This window comes from Babylonia areolata, chromosome 35 (assembly GCF_041734735.1).
Source record: "Babylonia areolata isolate BAREFJ2019XMU chromosome 35, ASM4173473v1, whole genome shotgun sequence".
In the NCBI taxonomy this organism is placed as follows: domain Eukaryota; kingdom Metazoa; phylum Mollusca; class Gastropoda; order Neogastropoda; family Buccinidae; genus Babylonia; species Babylonia areolata.
In genome coordinates this window covers 27695454-27710525 of record NC_134910.1, presented here as the reverse complement: position 1 = coordinate 27710525, position 15072 = coordinate 27695454, and the positions used below count along the sequence as shown (strand labels likewise).

Here is a 15072-nt window from a genome sequence, read left to right as displayed (position 1 = left end):
TCGCCGTTCGTATGGAAAGAGTTAAATGTGTTAAAAGTTTTGCTGCTCTGAGACTTAAAACTGATTAGTCATAACTGATATTGTCAGTACATTAGATTGTGAAAAGATGTTTGATGGAAATTGATACATTCTTGCTCATCGATAGACAGATGCATGGAGAAACAAGGTTGAGATTGTGAACAACTTAAACTTAAGAAATTTATTTTGTAATGTTTTTTGTGTGTGTGTTCCTACTGCAGGAAACTGAAATGCAGACACAGAAATAGACCGGTCAGAAAGTGTTGCCTCAAAAAATAGGTGTTCACTCATTTCATCTGTTTAACTCTCACCATACCAACGGCGAAAGAGACGACGTTAACAGCGTTTCACCCCAATTACCATCATCAAAATATTGCAAGCGGAAGGCTCTTATACTGAAGAGGTGAATGTTGACAAAGAATACCACAATTCTGACGACGGAAGCTAAAGGTTGGGTCATTCAGACACCCACTGGACATGTGAGGGGTCTGTGTAGAGGAGAAGAGAGGACTGGCCGTACTGAGTGAGTTAAGAGTGTTCAATTACTTTCAGTTGTTTACACATCATTATCTTGGGTTGCCCAGAGGTTCATCTGATTTGGAAACAAACAAAATAATATTTGGGTGTATGGAAATGCTTTGAAGATAAAAAGTTGCACAGTGGCAAGTAAGTGGAATTCGGGAATGGCTAACAGAGTTTCTTTGCTTTGGAAAAAAAAAAAGTAACATTAATCAGTGCGTCCACTTTTCTTTTTAAATTCAGGATTTTGGTTCTTGTTGTATCAGACCACCAAGATTTCTGGCCCAGATATTCTTTTGTCATGTTCATACTGTTGACAGGATTATATTTGAATACAGTAATGTAGGTATTTATTGTGCTTTTCGTTTGATTTGTCCCCCCAAAAAGAGTAAAATTACACAATGTGTGTGAAAGAAGTTGAGAATAAAATAAGAAGAATGAAAAATACTGTGAGAATGTGAGTTCTTGTTAAAAAAAACAACAACAACAACAAGCAGACATGTTGTGGGTGTTGGGCAACTTTTGTTTGTTGGAAATGGGATGACAATGTCAAGCTTTCTGTGTTCAAGTTGACTGTGTAATAAATGACGGGGAAACTGTTAGAAGGTGTGTGTGTATCTGATTGAAAGAAAGGATGATGAAAATGTAGAACACCAATACAGCACTAACACAGGCTGCTTGAACACACACATACACACACACTCTCTCTCTCTCTCTCACACACGCACACACACTCTCTCTCTCTCTCACACACACACTCTCTCTCTCTCTCTCTCACACAAAACCTCTCTCTCACACACATACACACACTCTCTCTCTCACACACACACACACACTCTCTCTCTCACACACATACACACACTCTCTCTCACACACACACACACACACTCTCTCTCACACACACACACACAAACCCTCTCACACACACATATACACACACACTTTCTCTCTCTCTCTCTCTCTCCCCACAAACTGAGGAAACAATAATTCTGATTGCACTTTACTGGATTTTTATTATTTTCTTTACAGGGGTAAGTTTCACCACTTGGACACAAATGCATTTATTTAAAAAAACCAAACAAAAACATTCTACATGATCATTTCAATCAACAAATACTTTCAAAAGTTAAATAAAAAGAAGATAAAAATGGACCTAAGTGACTAGTGAAATCTAAAACTGAATTCAACGACATCTGCTAAATCAAAAAAGTTACCATACTAGTAACCGCACAGCCAACCAAACTAAGAATAATCAATGTGTGTGTGTGTGTGTGTGTGTGTCTGTAAGAGAGGTGTCAGCATGTTAGGCCTGCCCATTGTTCAAACATTCCCATCTGAAATGAACTGAAATTATGGTGCTTGAAATGAAATGAAATGAAATTATGGTGCTTTGAGCCTCGCCAACCACTAAGGCCATCTCAAGGCTATCGCCGCATTAATAACTACTACAAGGATAAAAAAACAAACAATTAAAACGAGTCACCACTTCAAACTTTCCACTCCAAAGTTTAAAAAAAAAAACTTCCATAGTTTAAAACCTTCAAATCTGGTTAAAAATGTTCACTTCTTTTAAGAAGTCCATCAGTGCCCATGGAGGGACATCACGAAACAAAGTCTTCAAAGAAACCGCCGTGTAATGTCTGTGCCTAACGTCATGCAGATCCCAACAGTCAAGGAGCACGCGTTTCACGGTGAGAGGCTCATCACGGGGAATACATCGAGGGGCCTCTTCCCCCTTCAACAAGTAAGAATGAGTAAAAAAAAAAAAAAGTGTGCCACGCACGCAGTCTGCACAGCACAGACTCCTCCTTTCTGTTCTTCACCCCCGAAGGGGGCAGTTGCAGATGCCACCATTGTGTATAATGATGCAGAGTTAGGCAGGCTGGGCATTTCTCACTCCCTTGGAACAGAGCCCGGAGTGTGGACTAAGCAGTGCTTTGCTCAGCTGGACAGAAAAAGAGTTGCATCAGGACAAATACAGGCAAGTGCTGTGATGAAGTTTGCTCGACGACATAAAGCGCTGACTGCTGCAGACCAGGTGGGTGAAAAAACTGAGGAGTATTACCAGGCACGGGCCCATGAGTAGTACAGTGAGTCAGAAACTATTCAAGCATGCACCACATGATGGAAAAAAGTCATCTTAAGTACTTTAATACATACTTAATTAGGATGCAGTCAAAATGAAAACTTTAAAGCCCATTTTCTCAAAACGCAATTTTCGCCATTTATGTTCACCATTTCCAAAATATCTATAAAAAAAAACAACTATTCATCAGACTGAGCTCAAAATTTCAGTATATGTTTATTACACATTTTGTTGGGAGCTTTTGGTAATTTAGGCCTTATAAATGAATTTTTATTTTTCCAGTTTTTCACATAATTTTGAAGACCAAAACAACATTGACTTTTTTCAATGACTTTTTTTTTCCTGCAAACACATTGTTCCCTGTTCATCTAACAGTGTTTCTGTGAAATTTCATACAAATAGCATGTTTAGTTCTTATCAGGGAAACCCTGATAGAACCGTTTTTCCGTTCACACTACTTTTCACAAAATTCAAACCCTATTTACAATGTGAAGATATGACAAAATCTTAAGCTGATTTCAGATATGCAAACAGTAAAACTTAAACTAAATACAGACCAAATTTGAAACAGATTGGTTGAGATTTAGTGGGTAAACCAAGATGCCTTAATACTGTGAGACAGACACATGACGAATGAAATCAAATCATGTAGTTTACAGCCCAGCTGACCACAAAGGGCCATATCAGGGATGATAACCTGTCAGTTCTTAAAACCTGTCGAATCAAATCAACAGCTTTTGTCTGGTCATGATACCTCTCATGCCCTTGCCAGCAGTTCTTCTGTACAACCTTTGAGAGACTGTCAACTCCACACCTGGTTGACCCTCTCACTTCCTTGGCCAAAGAACAGAAAGACGTAATCATGGTTCTGTCTGAACTGGAGTTCATGAAATACCTGGAAACAAAGTGAATCCCCTTTATCTTTCAACCCTGAAGTTTTCCTGCTCCATACTTACGTGTATACTGTGCCAAAGCTCCAGGACAGAGAGTCAACATTTAACGTTTTAAAGGATGATGTCACCCGACCTCCACCAGCAGCCTTGACACTGGATGAAGAATGTCAAGGAATGTTTCCCACAAAGACACACTCGCTTACACACTTTCTTTCTCCAATCCGGTTCAACCGGGTCCCTTTCGACGTCATCACCATCCATGATGATAAAGTAGGAGGAAGGAGAATAAGTATTGTAAGACAGAAACAATAAGAATCAAATCAAATCATCAAATTATGGTGCTTAGAGCCTCACTGACCACTAAGGCCATCTCAAGGCCATCACCACATTAATATCTACTTCAAGTCAAGGGTAAACAAATTACAACAAAAACTAGTCACCGCTTTAAGCTTTGCACTCAAAGTTTAAAAACATTCCATTGTTTAAAACCTTCAAATCTGATTAAAAATGTTCACTTCTTTCAAGAAGTCCATCAGCGTTCCATCTCCGCTAGCAGCAAGGCGTACACTGGTTTCCAAACTTTCTTCCACCAATCCATTTCAACAGAGTGCCATATGGCATCATCACCATCCATAATTATGGGCTTGGAGGAAACAGAATTCATACTGTGAGACAGACACATGACGAATGAAATCAAATCATGTAGTTTACAGCCCAGCTGACCACAAAGGGCCACATAAGGGCTGATAACCTGTCAGTTCTTAAAACCAGTCGAATCAAATCAACAGCTTTTGTCTGGTCGTGATACCTCTCATGCCCTTGCCAGCAGTTCTTCTGTACAACCTTTGAGAGACTGTCAACTCCACACCTGGTTGACCCTCTCACTTCCTTGGCCAAAGAACAGAAAGACATAATCATGGTTCTATCAGAACTGGAGTTTATGAAATACCTGGAAACAAAGTGAATCCCTTTTTCTTTCAACCTGGAAGTTTTCCGGCTCCATACTTACGTGTATACTGTGCCAAAGCTCCAGGACAGAGAGTCAACATTTAACGTTTTAAAGGATGATGTCACCCGACCTCCACCAGCAGCCTTGACACTGGATGAAGAATGTCAAGGAATGTTTCCCACAAAGACACACTCCCTTACACACTTTCTCTCTCCAATCTGATTCAACCGGGTCCCTTTCAACGTCATCACCATCCATGATGATAAAGTAGGAGGAAGGAGAATAAGTATTGTAAGACAGAAACAATAAGAATCAAATCAAATCATCAAATTATGGTGCTTAGAGCCTCACTAACCACTAAGGCCACCTCAAGGCCATCACCACATTAATATCTACTTCAAGTCAAGGGTAAACAAATTACAACAAAAACTAGTCACCGCTTTAAGCTTTGCACTCAAAGTTTAAAAACCTTCCATTGTTTAAAACCTTCAAATCTGATTTAAAATGTTCACTTCTTTCAAGAAGTCCATCAGCGTTCCATCTCCGCTAGCAGCAAGGCGTACACTGGTTTCCAAACTTTCTTCCACCAATCCATTTCAACAGAGTGCCACATGGCATCATCACCATCCATAATTATGGGTTTGGAGGAAACAGAATTCATACTGTGACACAGACACATGACGAATGAAATCAAATCATGTAGTTCACAGCCCAGCTGACCACAAAGGGCCATATCAGGGCTGATAACCTGTCAGTTCTTAAAACCTGTCGAATCAAATCAACAGCTTTTGTCTGGTCATGATACCTCTCATGCCCTTGCCAGCAGTTCTTCTGTACAACCTTTGAGAGACTGTCAACCCCATACCTGGCTGACCCTCTCACTTCCTTGGCCAAAGAACAGAAAGACATTATTATGATTCTATCAGAACTGGAGTTCATGAAATACCTGGAAACAAAGTGAATCCCCTTTTTCTTTCAACCCTGAAGTTTTCCTGCTCCATACTTACGTGTATACTGTGCCAAAGCTCCAGGACAGAGAGTCAACATTTAACGTTTTAAAGGATGATGTCACCCGACCTCCACCAGCAGCCTTGACACTGGATGAAGAATGTCAAGGAATGTTTCCCACAAAGACACACTCCCTTACACACTTTCTCTCTCCAATCTGATTCAACCGGGTCCCTTTCAACGTCATCACCATCCATGATGATAAAGTAGGAGGAAGGAGAATAAGTATTGTAAGACAGAAACAATAAGAATCAAATCAAATCATCAAATTATGGTGCTTAGAGCCTCGCTGACCACTAAGGCCATCTCAAGGCCATCACCACATTAATATCCACTTCAAGTCAAGGGTAAACAAATTACAACAAAAACTAGTCATCGCTTTAAGCTTTGCACTCAAAGTTTAAAAACCTTCCATTGTTTAAAACCTTCAAATCTGATTTAAAATGTTCACTTCTTTCAAGAAGTCCATCAGCGTTCCATCTCCGCTAGCAGCAAGGTGTACACTGGTTTCCAAACTTTCTTCCACCAATCCATTTCAACAGAGTGCCATATGGCATCATCACCATCCATAATTATGGGCTTGGAGGAAACAGAATTAATACTGTGAGACAGACACATGACGAATGAAATCAAATCATGTAGTTTACAGCCCAGCTGACCACGAAGGGCCATTCAGGGCTGATAACCTGTCAGTTCTTAAAACCAGTCGAATCAAATCAACAGCTTTTGTCTGGTCGTGATACCTCTCATGCCCTTGCCAGCAGTTCTTCTGTACAACCTTTGAGAGACTGTCAACTCCACACCTGGTTGACCCTCTCACTTCCTTGGCCAAAGAACAGAAAGACGTAATCATGGTTCTATCCGAACTGGAGTTCATGAAATACCTGGAAACAAAGTGAATCCCCTTTATCTTTCAACCCTGAAGTTTTCCTGCTCCATACTTACGTGTATACTGTGCCAAAGCTCCAGGACAGAGAGTCAACATTTAACGTTTTAAAGGATGATGTCACCCGACCTCCACCAGCAGCCTTGACACTGGATGAAGAATGTCAAGGAATGTTTCCCACAAAGACACACTCGCTTACACACTTTCTTTCTCCAATCCGGTTTAACCGGGTCCCTTTCGACGTCATCACCATCCATGATGATAAAGTAGGAGGAAGGAGAATAAGTATTGTAAGACAGAAACAATAAGAATCAAATCAAATCATCAAATTATGGTGCTTAGAGCCTCACTGACCACTAAGGCCATCTCAAGGCCATCACCACATTAATATCTACTTCAAGTCAAGGGTAAACAAATTACAACAAAAACTAGTCATCGCTTTAAGCTTTGCACTCAAAGTTTTAAAACCTTCCATTGTTTAAAACCTTCAAATCTGATTAAAAATGTTCACTTCTTTCAAGAAGTCCCTCAGCGTTCCATCTCCGCTAGCAGCAAGGCGTACACTGGTTTCCAAAACTTTCTTCCACCAATCCATTTCAACAGAGTGCCATATGGCATCATCACCATCCATAATTATGGGCTTGGAGGAAACAGAATTCATACTGTGACACAGACACATGATGAATGAAATCAAATCATGTAGTTTACAGCCCAGCTGACCACAAAGGGCCACATCAGGGCTGATAACCTGTCAGTTCTTAAAACCTGTCGAATCAAATCAACAGCTTTTGTCTGGTCATGATACCTCTCATGCCCTTGCCAGCAGTTCTTCTGTACAACCTTTGAGAGACTGTCAACTCCACACCTGGCTGACCCTCTCACTTCCTTGGCCAAAGAACAGAAAGACATTATTATGGTGCTATCAGAACTGGAGTTCATGAAATACCTGGAAACAAAGTGAATCCCCTTTATCTTTCAACCCTGAAGTTTTCCTGCTCCATACTTACGTGTATACTGTGCCAAAGCTCCAGGACAGAGAGTCAACATTTAACGTTTTAAAGGATGATGTCACCCGACCTCCGCCAGCAGCCTTGACACTGGATGAAGAATGTCAAGGAATGTTTCCCACAAAGACACACTCCCTTACACACTTTATCTCTCCAATCCGGTTCAACCGGGTCCCTTTTGACGTCATCACCATCCATGATGATAAAGTAGGAGGAAGGAGAAGAAGTATTGTAAGACAGAAACAATAAAAATCAAATCAAATCATCAAATTACGGTGCTTAGAGCCTCACTGACCACTAAGGCCATCACCAAATTAATATCTACTTCAAGTCAAGGGTAAACAAATTACAACAAAAACTAGTCACCGCTTTAAGCTTTGCACTCAAAGTTTTAAAACCTTAACATCTGATTAAAAATGTTCACTTCTTTCAAGAAGTCCCTCAGCGTTCCATCTCCGCTAGCAGCAAGGCGTACACTGGTATCCAAACTTTTTTCCACCAATCCATTTCAACAGAGTGCCACATGGCATCATCACCATCCATAATTATGGGCTTGGAGGAAACAGAATTCATACTGTGAGACAGACACATGACGAATGAAATCAAATCATGTAGTTTACAGCCCAGCTGACCACAAAGGGCCACATCAGGGCTGATAACCTGTCAGTTCTTAAAACCAGTTGAATCAAATCAACAGCTTTTGTCTGGTCATGATACCTCTCATGCCCTTGCCAGCAGTTCTTCTGTACAACCTTTGAGAGACTGTCAACTCCACACCTGGTTGATCCTCTCACTTCCTTGGCCAAAGAACAGAAAGACGTAATCATGGTTCTATCAGAACTGGAGTTCATGAAATACCTGGAAACAAAATGAATTCCCTTTTTCTTTCAATCCTGAAGTTTTCCTGCTCCATACTTACGTGTATACTGTGCCAAAGCTCCAGGACAGAGAGTCAACATTTAACGTTTTAAAGGATGATGTCACCTGACCTCCACCAGCAGCCTTGACACTGGATGAAGAATGTCAAGGAATGTTTCCCACAAAGACACACTCGCTTACACACTTTCTTTCTCCAATCCGGTTTAACCGAGTCACTTTTGACGTCATCACCATCCATGATGATAAAGTAGGAGGAAGGAGAAGAAGTATTGTAAGACAGAAACAATAAAAATCAAATCAAATCATCAAATTATGGTGCTTAGAGCCTCGCTGACCACTAAGTCCATCACCAAATTAATATCTACTTCAAGTGAAGGGTAAACAAATTACAACAAAAACTAGTCACCGCTTTAAGCTTTGTACTCAAAGTTTTAAAACCTTAACATCTGATTAAAAATGTTCACTTCTTTCAAGAAGTCCCTCAGCGTTCCATCTCCACTAGCAGCAAGGCGTACACTGGTTTCCAAAACTTTCTTCCACCAATCCATTTCAACAGAGTGCCATATGGCATCATCACCATCCATAATTATGGGCTTGGAGGAAACAGAATTCATACTGTGACACAGACACATGATGAATGAAATCAAATCATGTAGTTTACAGCCCAGCTGACCACAAAGGGCCATATCAGGGCTGATAACCTGTCAGTTCTTAAAACCAGTTGAATCAAATCAACAGCTTTTGTCTGGTCATGATACCTCTCATGCCCTTGCCAGCAGTTCTTCTGTACAACCTTTGAGAGACTGTCAACTCCACACCTGGTTGACCCTCTCACTTCCTTGGCCAAAGAACAGAAAGACATTATTATGATTCTATCAGAACTGGAGTTCATGAAATACCTGGAAACAAAGTGAATCCCCTTTATCTTTCAACCCTGAAGTTTTCCTGCTCCATACTTACGTGTATACTGTGCCAAAGCTCCAGGATAGAGAGTCAACATTTAACGTTTTAAAGGATGATGTCACCCGACCTCCACCAGCAGCCTTGACACTGGATGAAGAATGTCAAGGAATGTTTCCCACAAAGACACACTCACTTACACACTTTATCTCTCCAATCCGATTCAACCGGGTCCCTTTTGACGTCATCACCATCCATGATGATAAAGTAGGAGGAGGGAGAATAAGTACTGTAAGACAGAAACAATAAAAATCAAATCAAATCATCAAATTATGGTGCTTAGAGCCTCGCTGACCACTAAGGCCATCACCAAATTAATATCTACTTCAAGTCAAGGGTAAACAAATTACAACAAAAACTAGTCACCGCTTTAAGCTTTGCACTCAAAGTTTTAAAACCTTAACATCTGATTAAAAATGTTCACTTCTTTCAAGAAGTCCCTCAGCGTTCCATCTCCGCTAGCAGCAAGGCGTACACTGGTTTCCAAAACTTTCTTCCACCAATCCATTTCAACAGAGTGCCACATGGCATCATCACCATCCATAATTATGGGCTTGGAGGAAACAGAATTCATACTGTGACACAGACACATGACGAATGAAATCAAATCATGTAGTTTACAGCCCAGCTGACCACAAAGGGCCATATCAGGGCTGATAACCTGTCAGTTCTTAAAACCTGTCGAATCAAATCAACAGCTTTTGTCTGGTCATGATACCTCTCATGCCCTTGCCAGCAGTTCTTCTGTACAACCTTTGAGAGACTGTCAACTCCACACCTGGTTGACCCTCTCACTTCCTTGGCCAAAGAACAGAAAGACATTATCATGGTGCTATCAGAACTGGAGTTCATGAAATACCTGGAAACAAAGTGAATCCCCTTTATCTTTCAACCCTGAAGTTTTCCTGCTCCATACTTACGTGTATACTGTGCCAAAGCTCCAGGATAGAGAGTCAACATTTAACGTTTTAAAGGATGATGTCACCCGACCTCCACCAGCAGCCTTGACACTGGATGAAGAATGTCAAGGAATGTTTCCCACAAAGACACACTCACTTACACACTTTATCTCTCCAATCCGATTCAACCGGGTCCCTTTTGACGTCATCACCATCCATGATGATAAAGTAGGAGGAGGGAGAATAAGTACTGTAAGACAGAAACAATAAAAATCAAATCAAATCATCAAATTATGGTCCTTAGAGCCTCGCTGACCACTAAGGCCATCACCAAATTAATATCTACTTCAAGTCAAGGGTAAACAAATTACAACAAAAACTGAGTCACCGCTTTAAGCAAGAAAGATACGATGATGATTATGTCAGAACTGGAGTTTATGAAATACCTGGACAACAAAGTGAATCCCCTTTTTCTTTCAACCCTGAGGTTTTCCTTCTCCGTACTGCACACATGCCTCTGCTCTCGTGACCTAGAAGTTATCTAGGTTAACATAATTATTGAGATTGGTTTGTTATTAATTATTGTTAACCTAGTTCAGAAATAAATACCAACATTAATGGAATATACTGATCTATCTCACAATTTGAGCAGAGAGAGGTGGGATCAAAGGCCATTGTACATAATTGTTTCACATCATCAAGCTCTTTGCTTACATTTGTCAATACACTCTCTCTCATTCCTCTCTCATAGTTTTAACACACACACGCACATGAAGTGTACATGCACTAATGCAGCAACACATCCGCTCTGTGTGTGTGTGTGTGTGTGTGTGTGTGTGTGTGTGTGTGTGTGTGTGCTTTTGTGCTAACACTGAGGGACAGAATGATGAATATTGTGCAAAGCATTTCATACCCAGTGTCTTTGCTGTACATGCAGGTTTCACACCATAAATGATTTAATGCAATGCCTTTTGATAACAAACATTAACACATGTAACAAATGTTAAATAAGAAATAAGTAATAGAAACTAGCTTTCATTAATACTAATAGGGGAATAAAATCCCAGTTTTAGTGACAATTGCAAATATCAATATAATTGTCCACAGAGAAGAAGAGCCTTGACAGGTTTTACTCCTCTTTTTTTCTTCTATGGCATGCAGCAATATTATATAAACCTGTTCTTTTATGCAAATACCAAAGCTACATGAGGAAAAAAAAACCCAAAATACAAACAATGCATAGCTTATAATTACACATACACACACACACACACACACAGAACATGAATCAACGAATTGATGCACTTGCTGATGCATTCAGTATATGTATACATGCATGCATTCTGGGCAGCACACACTGAACCATCTTCGGGTACATCACATCATAAACCAATATTTAAACATTTAGTGATTTAGCCTCCATTGTGTTTTGTGAACTTGTAAACAATCTGTATCAGATCAAATGATTTTTTTTTTTTTCAGAGCCAATGGATGTTGATACAGACCATGACCTGTCTTCAGAATCCAGCAACACAGCTGAAGAGGAAAACACTTTTAAGGATTTTGTTTTCACCAGGATTGGAGAAAATATGGCTGTCTTCAATGACAATGATTTTCATGTCGGAAGTGTCTGAAATTTTTAGACCAGACCAGGCTAAGGTGAACTTTCCACACAAATGTACAGTTGCCAACAACACATATGTGTGGCCACGTAAGCCAGAAGATGGGAGTATTTCTGCAATGTTTGCGTTTTCTTCTGGTTTTGAAGTTACAATGCAGAACATGGTCTGTTCCTGAACATGACAAACTGAGGAAGACATGCCACCTACTCCCTCCCACACCACCAAACCCCTTTTTTTTTTCTCTTTTGTGTCATTTTTTCATGTTATAGAAACAGTTTACAAACATATGATAAAGTAGTACACGTCAAACAAGTAAACATATCAAAGAAAACATCAAAATACGGTAAAAGATTGATTAAAACAATGGGAAATGACCCAGTTCACTTTTCGCAAACAATTTTGACAGACGTAACATCCATGTCCAAACACAACTGCCGCATGACTGGTCCTAGATGTTTTTGAGGGGGGCGTGGCACAAGCTTGCACCAGGTCTTTTACCATTCATTCCGACTGGAACAGAAAGAGGAAACTGCTGAGTTGGATCCAGCACTGGATTAATTGGGGGTGAAATGTTTGATGAAAACAGCGGTAAATGAACCAGTTCACTCACATTACACACAATCCGTGTACAGTTCAAACCATTTATTTTACACACAAACACACACACAAAAAGAAGAAAAAAGAAGAAAAGGCAACTGCATGACAAAAGAGACAGAGAGAGCAAGACAGACGGAGCATATGTGTGAAAGGGAGAGAGAGACAGAGAGAGACAGAGAGAGAGAGAGAGAGAGTGTGTGTGGCTGGACTTGTAACAGTGGCTGGGAGGCCTGTCCCTGTACAGGACAATCCACCTCCACCTTTCAGGCCTCACGATCTTCACACCCTCTGTCCAGCGTCACCACCACCATCCCTGTCCATAAGAAATTTGTGGATGGAGAATGGTGTATCAGCATTTAAATACAGGGGGCTGTGTGGGGGAGAATCAAATCAACAGGTTTTGTCTGGTCATGATACCTCTCATGCCCTTGCCAGCAGTTCTTCTGTACAACCTTTGAGAGACTGTCAACTCCACACCTGGTCCCTCTCACTTCCTTGGCCAAAGAACAGAAAGACATAATCATGGTTCTATCAGAACTGGAGTTTATGAAATACCTGGACAACAAAGTGAATCTCCTTTTTCTTTCAACCCTGAAGTTTTCCTGCTCCATACTTGCGTGTATACTGTGCCAAAGCTCCAGGACAGAGAGTCAACATTTAACGTTTTAAAGGATGATGTCACCCGACCTCCACCAGCAGCCTTGACACTGGATGAAGAATGTCAAGGAATGTTTCCCACAAAGACACACTCGCTTACACACTTTCTTTCTCCAATCCGGTTCAACCGCGTCCCTTTTGACGTCATCACCATCCACAATGGATTTGGAGGAATCAGAATAAGTATTGTAAGACAGAAACAGTGAGAATCAAATCAAATCATGTTGTCTGTTAGATTCTCGGATTCTCAAATCAAAACAAATCATATTCCTTATAGCCCAGCCGACTACAAAGAAGCCATTTCAGGACTGATCACCTGTCAGTTCTTAAAACACGTCCAAGAAAACACCAAAATATGGTAAAAGATTGATTAACAAGATCACGGTGTCACCAAGGTGGCACACCACAACTCTGACACTTGAGGCAGATCATCGGTGTCAAGGAATGGTACCCCGAGAGGAACACAAGAACACACTTCCTTCATCCATGGTACCTGGACCTACTTACTTCTTCCCATTTGATTTAACATGATCACAGTGTCACCAAGGTGGCACACCACAACTCTTGACACTTGAGGCAGATCATCGGTGTCAAGGAATGGTACCCCGAGAGGAACACAAGAACACACTTCCTTCATCCCTGGTACCTGGACCTACTTACTTCTTCCCGTTTGATTTAACATGATCACGGTGTCACCAAGGTGGCACACCACAACTCTTGACACTTGAGGCAGATCATCAATGTCAAGGAATGGTACCCAGAGAGGCAAACAAGCATACTATTTCTTCATCCCTGGCACACTGTGACACTAGAGGCAGAACATCATTGTCAAGGAATGGTTTCCTGAAAGGCAGGATATCAACTGACAAGGAATGGTTTCCTGATGGGACACCTGCACAACACTCATTCTTTCCATTTGATTCAACAAGGTCACTTATGACAGTGTCATTAACGTTGTACACTGCAGTTTTGACACGAGAGGCACAATATTGAAGAATGGTACCCGGAAAACCACATCACAATCCACTTCCTTCCCATTCAGTTCAACAAGGTCCTGTAATATGGTGTCAACAAGGTCAAATCAGACTGAATAATGTCATGTTGTTAATAGCCAAGCCGACCACAAAAGGATCATCTCATGGCTCATCACCTGGCACTTCTTAAAATTGGTCAAGAAACACAAAAAGGAGGAGTTTGGTGTTACATATACTCACCATGTCAAACTGATGCAAACTAGGCCTAACAGTCTGCTCTGCTTTGCCAAATTTCGTGCGGCTAACAGTGAAAAGACGAGACGTCTTGCCCGGTCTGCTCTTAGCCAATCAAACGCCTCTAAAAGCTTTAAGCGCTGAATCATTCCTTTGGCCAAGGCTCTCCACGCCATCTTGTCAGGTTTACACTCTGTCTCATCTTACGCTTTTTTTGGCTATAAAGCGTATTCATTTTGGCCTTACTTTGCTGCATACGGCTTGTCCATATTGTATTCTTACATTCTGTGTACTCGATTCGACTCGGCCCCCTCGATGCGTTAGTTTTTCTCTACCTCTAAGTCGATCCTGTCTTTCCTTTCTCTGTTAATGACAACTTTTGTGTTGCTGTGTTTTCATTGGTCAACAAAATTAGCAACCGGCAAGTACCAAATGGCTGACATCACCAACATCGAGACCGATTCCACTACCACAAGTGCTTTTATTGACTTGTGGGCCCATTTTCATTGTTTGTGGGATTGTAGGGATCCTGCCTACAAAAACAAAAATGCCAGGCACGCTGCCTTGAAGGAAATCAGCGACACGTTCGCCCAAGGATGGACTACAGGGGCCCGATTCATATGAGCAGCCTCATATAGGCCCGGTCTATATCGTAGGTCCGGCCTTGCAAGGCCCGGCCTACGGCGGCCGGGTTTTTGGTATTCATGTGTCAAGCCTGGAGGTCTGACTTTCAAGTCTGGGTCTAAACGCCGTGTGAGCCGAAACCTAAAGTTAGTTCTTGGAAACGCTAAAATTTGCTCGCCAATTCTAGGAATGCTGTATCTTGCGCCGACGCAAGAGGCGACTTCCACCCTCAGTCTCCACGAGCGTTTCTCAGTTTCCAG

General features: G+C 41.2%; 2 protein-coding genes across 2 annotated transcripts in view; one reads left to right on the top strand and one right to left on the bottom strand.

Annotated features, from left to right (window-relative positions):
• Positions 1–1530: 1530 nt before the first annotated feature.
• LOC143278048 (serine/threonine-protein kinase PkaA-like) overlaps positions 1531–15072 on the bottom strand; it is a 27689-nt gene continuing 14147 nt past the window's right edge. Inside the window, exon 4 of the mRNA XM_076583059.1 lies at positions 1531–10354. The gene's annotated coding sequence lies outside the window, so the exon portion shown is untranslated. The remainder of the gene's footprint in view (positions 10355–15072) is intronic.
• LOC143277823 (myb/SANT-like DNA-binding domain-containing protein 4) overlaps positions 10350–15072 on the top strand; it is a 6031-nt gene continuing 1308 nt past the window's right edge. The window contains exon 1 of the mRNA XM_076582732.1: positions 10350–15072. This exon is cut by the window's right edge and continues 1308 nt beyond it. Within this exon, the coding sequence (XP_076438847.1) occupies positions 15002–15072 (71 nt within the window). The 5' untranslated portion in view covers positions 10350–15001.